Below are 11,742 nucleotides of genomic sequence, written 5' to 3' on the forward strand. Positions count from 1 at the left end.
TGTAATAAAAAATATGTTCCTGAAGTTGTAATTATGATCTTTATTTTCCAAGAGTTTGCTGTGTGTACATATTTTTATGGCCACATTTAATTCACTATTAATGTGGATAGTTTCCAAAATTATATAATGTAGAAATAGTTCATCAATACAAGCTCACATTTATCTAATAATTGTATGGATATTCAAGCACTTGTTTAAAAACTGAATTGACAAAAAATGGTGATTGAATTGCTACTTGAAGTACAGGAAACACGAATACATGATCTAGAAAATGAAATTAGAGTGCACCAGATAGGGGGTTTCTTGGGCACAGATTGCAAGCATCAGTTGGCTTGGTGTTTTGCTGATTTTGAGTGATGAGAGAGCAACGCCACTGAACTACAGCTCCCAATCAAACTTTTAGCAAAGCTGACAAAATCAGAGTTTTCAGAGGTCACAGAATAAATAAACAGGGGGCATGCAGTTTGTTGAGTCACAGTCATTCACACCCTTTTAGCACTAGTTCACGATGTTAGTCCTTGTCCTTGGCAGTTTAGGGTTTCACGCTCCCCTTAATCTTTAGATCTTATCCATGAATATTAACTGTCCAATCTCTGCCATCTCAGCTGGAGGGGAGCGAGGTCTGATTTCCTATATGCTGTCCGCGTTGGAATGAATCAAGAGATTCTGGATACCTAAGCCTCCGACTCGGTCTGCAGAGTTGCTTCATCTTCCAAGATCGGAACGATTAAATTGTCGCGGGACATTAAGTTGTACTTGATAACAAACGACGTAAATCTCCGACAGAGATAGGTGGTATTCTACAAAATAAACAATTTAAGTCTTTAATATTAGCTAGTCTCTTGTATCATACCTCAAATTCATCGAATATAGCTCGATGATGGAAATAAGCATGCGAGAATATTCGGTACACCCTGCGGCAGACCGAGCCAAGCTTTGCAACAGATGAATCCTTAATACTAACTCTGCAAAAACAAGCAAATTTAGAATTTATCCAGACTTTCTAGATGGATATATATATGTCAAACAGACCTGCTTGGGAAATATTTGTTGCTGTTAAGCAGACAAGCAGCACCGTCCAGTGTGTGTCTGGTATAGTCAATGGCTGGACACTCTTTAGGAGTCTTGTGAGCCGCACAGAGGAAGATCCATTGCTCTGTTGCTGTCATCTGGGTGCAAGCCTCAGGATGACATTCAGCCTGCAGACGCACGGCCAGGCCATTCAGTTCCAAACAAAACTGTCTGCGGATATAGGTTACATCGTTGAATTATATCGCATATTATGCACGAACAAACCTGAGATGTTCGTATTTCCACACTCCCTCGTCCTGGCTTTCGGGAGGAGTCAGAATTTGAGTTACATTCATCGGATCGTGGCAGATCTGTTGTTGGATGTATTGCTGCACCACTAGAGTGCTTTCCATTTCCTCAAATGGCTGATCCGGCCAGCGACAAAAGTCCTGCAAACAAGGTCGTTATGGAAATCTGACCTATAAATTAGACTGAATATTTACGGCGGCCTTTGTTCCAGGTCGATTCCTTCTTAGCATTGTTACACCATCGGCCATCTTCATGGTTGCAACTTGTGTGATGTCAGCCACATTTTCCAGTCGCTCTAAAAAATCTGACCAAAGGTTTAAGCCTTTTTCCAGTTGCACCAACAAAATTCTGTCAGAGTGATAAAAGGGATAAAATCTTTTCGCAAAAAAATCTTTAGTTAGTATAATTAAATACATACATAACTTATTATGTTCTCAAAAAGTTTTAGATTAATATAATTTAATTCTAGATTTAATTTTGTTCCTGCCAGTCAGCTCAATCTATGAAGGTAAAGACCTCGACACAAATCGCTTGGCTGCACTGATTTCGATTTGATATTTCGAAAAGTTCTCGCAGTGGCTAAATTCACCTAACATTTTATTGGTTAGTTCCGCCCATGAACTTTAAATCTGTTACATCCCGGGCCGTCTTGCTGATAAAAAGACTATTTACACTGTAGGATCTCATCAAAGTACAAGCTTAGTCCCGCACAGTCCCGCAGGCCCCCAAACCCAAACAACAAAATCAAGCGGTTTACGGCTGGTTACTGTTACTGCATAGTGCTATTGTTTACGTCGGCTGCTGCGGCGAAAGTTTGTTTACAAGGCAATAATTAAGCCGTAAAAATTAATTTCTACAGAGGTAAGTTGCTCAAAAATTGCGATTCCGGCATGGCAATGTATTTCACTACACTTTTTATCCAATTCTGTACAGAAGACAGTTTGAAAAACATGGATTACGATTTCAAATTAAAAACTGCGAACGAGCGGGCCAAAGTTGAGGACCTGTTTGACTATGAAGGATGCAAAGTTGGAAGAGGTACCTATGGCCATGTGTATAAAGCAAGGAGAAAAGACTGGTATGAGTATTAATAATTTATTTTTGGAAGCGATGCTGATTAAATTGGCTTATTATTTATTTAACAGTAGTGACAGTAGAGATTACGCCTTGAAACAAATCGAGGGCACTGGATTGTCAATGTCTGCGTGCAGAGAGATTGCAGTAAGATTACAAATAATAATCCTGTTTAAATGTGCATAACATATTTTACCAAATTTCAGCTTCTCAGGGAGCTGAAGCATTCTAATGTGATCAACCTGATCAGAGTGTTCCTTTCACACAATGATAGAAAAGTTTGGCTTTTGTTTGATTACGCTGAGCATGACCTCTGGGTAATTATTGTTTTCCTAATTACCTGCTATGAAAGAATTTTTATTTCTTGTTTCGTACAGCACATAATCAAATTTCACCGAGCAGCGAAAGCAAACAAGAAGCCTGTAATGGTTCCAAAAGGGATGGTGAAGTCGCTTCTCTATCAAATTTTAGATGGAATCCACTACCTTCACACAAATTGGGTCCTTCACAGAGACTTGGTACAACTCTCCTCAACTGACTCGTATTTAATTAAAATCAATTTTTGTAGAAACCAGCAAACATTTTGGTCATGGGGGAAGGCATAGAACGAGGACGAGTGAAAATTGCTGACATGGGTTTTGCCAGACTGTTCAACGCACCACTGAAACCTCTGGCTGACCTTGACCCTGTGGTGGTCACCTTTTGGTATCGAGCACCTGAGCTTTTGTTAGGCGCGAGGCATTACACAAAAGCCATTGGTAACTTAAAAAAACACTGGAAACTGTAATTTACTTTGTTTGTGTGATGTATTTGCAGATATCTGGGCCATTGGTTGCATTTTCGCAGAGTTGTTGACATCTGAGCCAATATTCCATTGTAGGCAAGAGGATATCAAAACTTCTAATCCATACCATCATGATCAGCTTGACAGGTATATCAACTAAAACTTTACACACATTCTGTTATATAAACTTATCATTTCTTTAGAATATTCAATGTCATGGGCTTCCCACAAGAGAGAGATTGGGAGGATATTAGAAAAATGCCCGAGCACCCAACTCTAATGAAGGACTTCAAGCGATCGAGGTTGATTGACTAAGATGTTATATTGTAAGTTAAGTTCAACATGGATTTTGTATTTTAGTTACCAAAATTGCTCTTTGGTGAAGTATATGGAGAGACACAAGATCAAACCTGACAGCAGAGCATTCCACTTGGTAAAATCATTGGTTTTTACCTGTTGCGTCAATTTTATAATGTCTGTTATTGCTGTTTTTGTAGCTGCAAAAATTGTTGTTGATGGACCCAACAAAGAGAATCACATCTGAACAAGCTATGCAAGACGTCTACTTCTCTGAAGATCCTCTACCCACTCAAGAGTAAATAATCTTTTTTTCTACTATTTTTTTAACTGACCAAGGTTTGGCCTAGTTGGTCTGTACCTTTTTCTGGATACATATTTGTGTTTTGTTCCTGAAATTGCTAGATTCAGCAGACGTTTAACTTGTACCAGACATTGAAACATTATTAACAATATAAAACTTGGTATATTCCCAGTGTTTTTGCTGGTTGCGCTATCCCATATCCAAAAAGAGAGTTCTTGACGGATGACGACCAAGATGACAAAAACGACGCCAATAAAATGTCGCGGCAGAACCCAGCAGCCAGCGTGAGTTGCAACCAGGTCAAAATATCTTGACTTGTGTTGGCGTGTTGAAATGTATTAAAGCTTGAAATAATCCTATTATCGTGGCTTTCAGCAAGGAGCAGACTCGATAAACCATAGCAATCCAGTGAAAAGGGTACGTCTTGCCCCACCACAGAACCAGCAACAGGGCGGCGGGGGAGGAAGTGGGCAGCCCCCTGAATTCCACCATGTGCAGCAGCAGAACCAGCAGGGTAATCCGCAGTCTGGTCAAAACGTCATGTTTCCTGGACAGCAACAGCAAAACCAGTTTGGACAGAGGTTTTGATTGGTTTAAAACGAAATAGACCGTTCAATAAATTACTTGTGTATCTATCTTGTGATTTTGATTTTCTATAAACACCTCAGCATTATTTTTGTTCAAAATTGTGACATTATTTTAAGAAACTGCAGAAGAAAATGAAAATCCATAATGATCATTTTCTAGTACATATAATTATACTTTTCATAGCGCCATTTTTATTTTAGGGTAATGAATAGAGTTGTATCTTTTTAACTAATTAGCTATATTTAGTTGAAAAATTAAATGTTGCAGTAATTAATATTTTACCGCTCGCTTAATTTTATTGCTGAAGTGCAGCGCAAAAAAAGTTGAAAGCATAATATATGATACATTGTATACATGATATGATATATTATTAATTATATTAATAATTATGGTCGAGTCATTTCTCTGACAATGCCTCTTGTGCTTTCTTGGTGTCTATTGTTATTTACACGGTGTGGGCGACTGCTTTGAGTGAGAGTGGCACAACTGGAATAGTGCGAATACTGCGAATTGCATTATATTACTACGCCAACCGGCTGATTGAGACGAGACAGGTATTCTGATTCTGCTACATAGCAGTTGTTGTCGTTGTCGCTAAATTCTCAGTTCGTGTTTGTTTGTTGTTGGTTGGAAGTTCCAAGTGGTAGGAACATTATGGCAGGTACATTAAGAATTGACTTCTGAACAATTTCCATCGAGATGCCATTATTTTTGACGTCTGTACAATTCGTTTCATTTTTATTATTTTGTTATCTTATCGAGTGCGTTGCGAGCCGCTTGAACTAAAAAAATTCAAATTCAGTAATACGTACATCACGCGCTGATTTAATGTTAAAAACTTAAAGCTCACATTTTAAGTTATTTTAAGTTAGTGCTGGAAACCATCTTAAGAGATTATAGATACAACAAATACAGAATTATCAACCTTCTAATTATTGTACAACGCCTACACAAACAAAAATATGAAAATACATTTATGTATTATCATATAATGTAGCTGAAAATACATAACTGTTTATTGGTTGCAGCTTTTAGCAATATTTTTGTATGTCATACCCATCATTATTCATAATCTAACGCAGTGTTTTGTAATAATACAGAATCAATACAAAGCAACGGAGACAGCGAAGTAAAACGCCTGCAAGACGGTTCTGAGGTTGAGGCACACCCCAAGAGACACCACGCTTCGTTTGCAGCTGATGACAGTATGGACAGTGCAGCAAGCGAGCCAGAAGACAAAGGAGATGGCGAGGAAAACCCTGGAGAAATCATTGTTGTCGATGAAGACACCGATGTACATATATACACGTTTTGTGATAAATTGAATTTAATTATTTGAATGTGACTCAAACTTATTTCAGGAGTTGGACATGAACCATCAACGAATTGGAAAAATTACAAACCTGGAGCCCCTTCAAATGCTGGAGAGGCTGTACCTGCGCTGGAATCTTATTAAGAAAATTGAAAATTTGAGCCACTTGACCACTTTGCGTGAGCTAGAGCTGTACGACAACCAAATCACCGTGATTGAAAATCTAGATTCCCTAGTCAATCTTGAGTAATTAAATCTGCAGGCAAAGTCATCGCAAATTAAAAACATATATTCTAGGATCTTGGATCTGTCATTCAACCGAATTCGTGAAATCAAAAATCTGGAAGCCCTTGTAAACCTGGAGAAACTGTATTTGAGCTCCAACAAGATCCAGAAGATTGATAATCTGTCTCACCTGAAGAAGCTGAACTGTCTTGAGCTTGGAGACAACAAAATCAGAGTGAGAAGTTTTATTTAAATTATCAAGCCAATTCTATTGAGCTCTTTTGTGGAAAGGTGATCGAGAACCTTGACGGGCTGGAAAACCTGAAGCAGCTGTATCTAGGCAAAAACAAAATCAACAAAATCCAGAACCTGCATAACCTGAAGAATCTCGAGCTTTTGAGTCTGCAGCACAACCGACTGACAAGCATTGACAACCTTGACGGTTTGACCGCCTTAAACCAACTGTACATTTCTGAGAATGGCATTGAAGAAATTTCCAACCTGGATGGCAATCTGGAGCTCACAACACTAGATCTGGCCCAGAACAAAATCAAGGAAATTAAAAATGTGTCGCACCTGTCTAAGCTTGAGGAGTTTTGGGTATAGAACTATGTCTTATTTCAATTAAGGAACTAACTGGAAATATTCTAGTTGAACGACAACCTGGTGGACAAGTGGTCCAACGTTGAGGTGTTGGCGAGCAATAAAGAGTTGAAGACCATATACCTGGAACGCAACCCAGTGGCTAGTGAGTCAGGATACCGTCGCAAGATCAAGCTGACCATCCCTTGGATCGTTCAAATTGATGCCACTCTGGCCGGACCGTAGGAAGACTGAACAGAAGGGACAGCCTTGCTTGCTTTAACCAACCAAGAACTGAAAATTATTCAACATCCTCAGCTACTAAGCGACTGGTGTCAAACATCCTCTATTTCCTTCTAGAGAGGCTTTTCAAGTATTATTATCTTACACTAGCTTTTTCCTAGAATTTGCTTCTATACAGACCCCACAGCACAGCACATCGTCTGCTCACCAATTTGGTTTTACAAAAGTTAAATTCCAAACGTTTCAATAAAATTTTAATACCTATGTAATCAGTTACACTGTCACGTTATTCCATTAAAAGATTTACAGTTAAAGCCGTTCACTAAATCTCAAAACATTTCTTCAACAACTTCTTGCTGCGAACAGTCCATCGCGAGGGCGACATTTTGCCAGTAGGGATTGGAGGCGGAGTGGGTGGCCAGGTACTCTCCTCCAAATTCATCATACATGCTCTTAGTAATACTCGAGGCGCGCAGCCACTCAGGGTTGAGTGCTAACTCTCTGGCTCCATACCAAGCACTTAACGAAGGGCAACTTGACCGCCTAATGTTGAATTTAGAGTGGAAAGGTCTCATTTCCATCACCTCTTTGTGCAACCTTGGGAGCAGGCCAGGAAATTTTGACGAGCCACCTACAGAAATCATTGGAGTTATAAAATTATTTCAATAATAACCACATTATTGCTTTTTGAGTCACGCATCTTTTGATGGCTTCAAATACTTAAAGCTTTTGCAAAAAATGGTGAATTAAATTTCAAAAAATTTCAAATTCCGTTGAAATGTGTGACTCATAAACTCCAACGCTTTGGAGTTAGAATCTTTGAAAAAAAAATACTAGCGCTTTTTTAGTTATAATTTAAAAATAGATAATGTAATTTAAAAACGGGACTAGGAGAACCAGCAGAATACAGGATTTTTCTTGACGTTTTCCTGAGACGACAGGAATTGGAGAGGACGAGAAAGAAAAATCCGATCTTTGTTTTACGCCTTGTTAGACCCTGGCTTTTTAAATCGCGAGAAAACATTAGCTAACCTGTGATGTAAATGTCATTGACTAAACGGTGTTGTTCGTCTTGCGAGAACTTCTTGAGCACATACTCGATAGTTTCGGCGATCCCACCCTGTTCGTGGCCTAACATTGATGGCTGGAACAACAGTTCAGGCACCCTGATAAGCTCGGTCCCCAGTGCGAATTGGTATTTTTCTGGTATGCATGTGAAGAGGGGCATCAGCTGCTGCTCCTGCGCCATATTCAGCTCTGGCGCGTACCGGCCAAGGATTTCCTCCAACTCCGCAAGACGCTCGCTCTCTTCTTCACTGTCCGAGTCTCCTCCATCCTACACAAGATAAAAAACTGATGAAGGGACAAATATAAAGACAACAGGACAAGTAGTTATGTGATAATATCTTATAGATTCAGCCCTGACCAATAAAACAAAAGCATTAGCAGCTTGATTTAAAAAAAAATGGAGTTTGTTTGAAAATTTTAACCACATTTCTTATTTGAAAAATATTACGTTTCAAAAATAAAATTTAATACATTTGCAGAGGAATTCCAAACATTTTTAAAATGTATATTGGGAAATTAAAAATTCTAGATGAATTTAAATTTATTTCCAAGGTTGTTTGGTTAGCATATTGAAATATTATTAACAAATTAATTGAAAGTGAGAGAACTTTATTTCAATATGCCATCACCATCAGAACAATTATCACCATGAAAAGATTTTTTCCAAATTTTCATTCTTTGTTATGTTACGGGCCTAGCCTTTAATCCATTAATTCCCTTGCAGGTAAAATTGGAAATTTAACGTAATTCTAATTTTTAAGAATTTATCAATGAATGCTATTTTCACTTGAAGCTTGAGGCCACTTATCCCCAAAGAAACACGAATTAATATTGGATATATTTAAAAATATTGCACCTTTTGTATAGCCTTGTAGACGTCCCAGTCTTCATCTTTCATGCCAAAATTGTCCTCTCGCTTGTCCTTCTTGGCAAGTTGGCTTATTATGCGCATTCTCTCCTGCGCAGCGACTGTCCTGCGTTTCGCCATGTCCTGCTTCTTTTGCCGCCGCGCCACCCTCTTCTCCAGCAAACTCTGTCTCTTCTGCTTTAGCTCAGCTATCCAGTTGCCCATGTCGTTGGCGTCGTTCGGCATGGGCAGCTCCTGCAGCAGCTTGGACGTTTTCACCTGACATGAGGAATTTTCGATTATTAGCGACTCCGATAGACAGAAGAGAATAAACACACCTCATTTTTTGCCGACGGCGTTTCCTGAGTATCTTCCATGGTTGTGTTCATCACCGCTAGGATTTTGCTCTTGGTCTTCTTGATCCTGGCTTTCAAATTGCTGATAGCCTTGTTCAGCTCTTGACGATTGCTCAAGTCAAACTCCTCCAGAGCCTGCTGTAGATCGTTGTTGTCGCCATCATCCCACATTTCCTGAATGCTTAACATGCGGCTTAGCGTTTCTTCATCCTCAGCCAACTAAAAATTATTTTTTCTCTGTGAATTTATAACATAAAAATCCTGATAGCGCGGGACTTAATAATTTTATTGTTGCATAATAAATGAATTCCTAATTTTACAGTGCTAACCCTTCAGAGTTATAAATATGGGTTTGATAAGTTTAAACCCAAATAATAGACCTCTTATTATTATGGCATAGTTAGTAGTGCCAGAAATATTTCGTTGTTTGGCTTTATCGGCAATCTGATAAATGTTGAATGATACAATCTGCTAAAATCATGGAGACCAGACAACGAGAACTGGTTTTAGCCAAATAAAATATCAGAAATTGGCGAAAAATCCTGGACTTGTCTATTTTGTGCTCTTAACAAGTACGATCCACAACAACTGTTAAATTAACTGCAATTAAATTTATTTGAATTATTTAGAATCATGTACACCTATTCAAAATGGCATGATGTGCTTTGTTTCTAATAATGTGTTTCTCAGGTCAACTTACACGCTCTTCTCGTTTCCTGGCGTTCATATCAGCAAGGCGCTTGGCCAGATCTCTGCGTCGTTGCTGCTGCTGTTCCAGACTGAGCAAAGATGCTGTCGTAGGTACTGGAGCAGCGGTGAAGGGCAGCTGAATGATCATCACGTTCTTTTTCTGGTAATCAACCGCTTCCCACCTGGCCAGATCATCATAAAAAGTGTCAGAAATGCGGCAGTGGTTGAACAGAATTTCCTGCAAAAAATATTGCTTGAGAAAATAGCAGGGTTAAAAAGTGAGGTGGACAGTTGTTCTAACAAGAACTTTTCAGCTCAAGAATTTATTTATTCAGCGTTTACAATGGCTAAACAGAAAATTAAAGTCTCAATTTAAAATTTAGCCATCGCTTTCATATTTCAATAGCTAAAATGAAATAAAAATTAATATAGTGGTTAAATCGATAATATTTTAATGAGATTTTGGCCTCTACTTTTTCAGCTTTTTCGTTCATTTGTCACAGATTTTTTAAGCAATTCCATAAAATATCTATCGTCTATAAAAACCAAGACATTAATTAATTTTAAAACTAGCCGCGTATTAATTTGCTTGAAAAAGCAAAATAATCATGCAAGTTGGTAGGTTTGCAAGAAAATACTATTTTGAGGACAAAACAAACCTCCGCTCTGCTGAGACTGATGGCTGGAGCTAACAAAGGATTCTTCAATTGCATAAGTCGGTGGAAGAAACTGGTGATGTGAATGCCTCCCAGGTTAATCCTTCTAGAGTGCTCCGCTACAACCGAGCCATTCAGAACTGGCAGTACGTGAGTGCAGTGCTGACCAAGTCTGATCACCAACGAGTCTCTTGAGGTGTAACCAGGCGATTCTTGGCACCAACTGAAGAGAGCGTCAACCCCATATGAAACGCTTGGAACACCGTAACACTCAAATAGCAGCTCGGACATTACTGATTGCAACAGAGAAAATTTTTTAAGAAAAGCCGCAGCCCAAAAACAATTTTTTACGGTTTCTTGAGTGGTTGGGATTGAGGAAACTCTCCGTCAGGACGATTGGGTGATTGATCTTGCCCTCAGACTCGATCCCGAGGTGACTAAAAATGTGGTCGAACACCTGCTCTTGCGCTTCAAAGTGAACAACAACGTCTCTGTCGAACTGCGACCGTAGTTGCAACCGGACAGCCTCTATGTTTGTTATACTGTTTCCTATTTGAATGTCACCCTCCTGAAACAGACCGCGAAAATTTGTATATAATAAAATAAATCATTCTAGATAATGAATCGACAAAATTTCATACCTTTTTCCCTCTTTCTTTGCGCGGCTTTGCTATCAAATTTTTAAAAACCATGGTGGGCTCAGGGTGGTTTTCTGATGCCCATCCAACTCGGCATTGGTAGCTTCCTGATAATTTAAGGAAAACATAATCACTATTTTGTTTGGGTTCAAATAACATAAATTTAAAGCCATACCATTGTCGATGACTATGGGAATATTATTTTTGCCGACTGCTGCATAATTATCGAAAATAGAATCTGGCACGATTTTAGGATCTTGAAGATTGTACAGCCTCCCCTCTATCTCTTGTTCGTCCATTCTTCAGGGTTAAGTGAAATATTGGCACCGTAGTGTTAATCAAATATTTTTTCTGATTGAAGAGTCACAGCGATGAAGAATTCCTTAGTTAGGTTGTCATGAATGAAAAGCCGGTCTTTTTGCAGCTTCTTCGTGGATGGGCATGTGCGGCTCGACGACAATAACAAAACAAAACAATTCTAAAAAGTAAACAAGTTTAGAGGTTGTCGACCATTGTCGACGCCAGCGCCAACTCTACCCGTATCGTAAAATCGTACTGATCATTTGCGCGGCTACTCATTCAGGAAAAAATTTATTCCAACCGGTTCCAACAAAAGACCCCGTGTTTACTGAGAACACGAAAAATTAGTTAAATTTGAACAATAAAGGAACGATGGCCTCGAGTTAGGATAATTATAATAATAAATAATCTAAATAATGAATATTAAAAATTATGAAAATTATGTTTGATTTCTTAAA

At 38.7% G+C, this 11,742-nt stretch overlaps 4 protein-coding genes across 5 annotated transcripts; 2 read left to right on the forward strand and 2 right to left on the reverse strand.

Annotated features, from left to right (window-relative positions):
- Window positions 1–20: 20 nt before the first annotated feature.
- Window positions 21–1,646, reverse strand: Mob4 (MOB kinase activator 4). Its single transcript, XM_065484339.1, has 5 exons — window positions 1,515–1,646; window positions 1,297–1,460; window positions 1,033–1,242; window positions 854–965; window positions 21–800 (listed from the first exon to the last, which is right to left on the reverse strand). Exons 1-5 carry the CDS (start codon window positions 1,572–1,574, stop codon window positions 675–677), a joined length of 672 nt encoding a protein of 223 aa, XP_065340411.1. The 5' UTR covers window positions 1,575–1,646; the 3' UTR covers window positions 21–674.
- A 373-nt stretch (window positions 1,647–2,019) lies between these two features.
- On the forward strand, window positions 2,020–4,414 carry Cdk8 (cyclin-dependent kinase 8). Of its 2 annotated transcripts, none has more exons than XM_065484337.1 (12): window positions 2,020–2,181; window positions 2,254–2,398; window positions 2,466–2,541; window positions 2,601–2,711; window positions 2,772–2,912; window positions 2,963–3,152; window positions 3,211–3,325; window positions 3,382–3,480; window positions 3,539–3,611; window positions 3,676–3,773; window positions 3,952–4,063; window positions 4,155–4,414. In XM_065484337.1, the coding sequence occupies exons 2-12, from the start codon at window positions 2,271–2,273 to the stop codon at window positions 4,365–4,367; spliced, it is 1,356 nt and encodes a 451-aa protein (XP_065340409.1). In that variant the 5' UTR covers window positions 2,020–2,181; window positions 2,254–2,270; the 3' UTR covers window positions 4,368–4,414. The 2 variants fall into 2 exon arrangements, with proteins under 2 accessions (XP_065340409.1, XP_065340410.1); XM_065484338.1 differs by having other exon boundaries at window positions 2,031–2,181; window positions 2,257–2,398.
- Window positions 4,415–4,901: 487 nt separating this feature from the next.
- Window positions 4,902–7,043, forward strand: LOC135939590 (protein phosphatase 1 regulatory subunit 7-like). Its single transcript, XM_065484059.1, has 6 exons — window positions 4,902–5,028; window positions 5,468–5,661; window positions 5,729–5,925; window positions 5,977–6,139; window positions 6,196–6,504; window positions 6,556–7,043. The coding sequence occupies exons 1-6, from the start codon at window positions 5,022–5,024 to the stop codon at window positions 6,730–6,732; spliced, it is 1,047 nt and encodes a 348-aa protein (XP_065340131.1). The 5' UTR covers window positions 4,902–5,021; the 3' UTR covers window positions 6,733–7,043.
- On the reverse strand, window positions 6,971–11,439 carry Arp5 (Actin-related protein 5). Its single transcript, XM_065484058.1, has 9 exons — window positions 11,160–11,439; window positions 10,988–11,091; window positions 10,698–10,914; window positions 10,350–10,639; window positions 9,701–9,928; window positions 8,983–9,219; window positions 8,654–8,923; window positions 7,762–8,065; window positions 6,971–7,360 (listed from the first exon to the last, which is right to left on the reverse strand). Exons 1-9 carry the CDS (start codon window positions 11,281–11,283, stop codon window positions 7,059–7,061), a joined length of 2,076 nt encoding a protein of 691 aa, XP_065340130.1. The 5' UTR covers window positions 11,284–11,439; the 3' UTR covers window positions 6,971–7,058.
- Window positions 11,440–11,742: the final 303 nt, after the last annotated feature.

The sequence above is a fragment of the Cloeon dipterum genome, chromosome 3, assembly GCF_949628265.1.
Source record: "Cloeon dipterum chromosome 3, ieCloDipt1.1, whole genome shotgun sequence".
Taxonomy (NCBI): domain Eukaryota; kingdom Metazoa; phylum Arthropoda; class Insecta; order Ephemeroptera; family Baetidae; genus Cloeon; species Cloeon dipterum.

Coding starts and splice junctions, on each gene's coding strand:
- Mob4 (XM_065484339.1), bottom strand. CDS start 1,574: ATGAAGATGGCCGATGGTGTAACAATGCTAAGAAGGAATCGACCTGGA. Junction 1,461..1,514: donor GACCTGGAACAAAGGCCGCC/GTAAATATTCAG, acceptor CCTTGTTTGCAG/GACTTTTGTCGCTGGCCGGA. Junction 1,243..1,296: donor TGGAAATACGAACATCTCAG/GTTTGTTCGTGC, acceptor CTATATCCGCAG/ACAGTTTTGTTTGGAACTGA.
- Cdk8 (XM_065484337.1), top strand. CDS start 2,271: ATGGATTACGATTTCAAATTAAAAACTGCGAACGAGCGGGCCAAAGTT. Junction 2,399..2,465: donor AAAGCAAGGAGAAAAGACTG/GTATGAGTATTA, acceptor TTTATTTAACAG/TAGTGACAGTAGAGATTACG. Junction 4,064..4,154: donor GGCAGAACCCAGCAGCCAGC/GTGAGTTGCAAC, acceptor CGTGGCTTTCAG/CAAGGAGCAGACTCGATAAA.
- LOC135939590 (XM_065484059.1), top strand. Junction 5,662..5,728: donor TTGTCGATGAAGACACCGAT/GTACATATATAC, acceptor AACTTATTTCAG/GAGTTGGACATGAACCATCA. Junction 5,926..5,976: donor GATTCCCTAGTCAATCTTGA/GTAATTAAATCT, acceptor CATATATTCTAG/GATCTTGGATCTGTCATTCA.
- Arp5 (XM_065484058.1), bottom strand. CDS start 11,283: ATGGACGAACAAGAGATAGAGGGGAGGCTGTACAATCTTCAAGATCCT. Junction 8,066..8,653: donor TCTACAAGGCTATACAAAAG/GTGCAATATTTT, acceptor TATCTTGTGTAG/GATGGAGGAGACTCGGACAG. Junction 7,361..7,761: donor CAATGACATTTACATCACAG/GTTAGCTAATGT, acceptor TGATTTCTGTAG/GTGGCTCGTCAAAATTTCCT.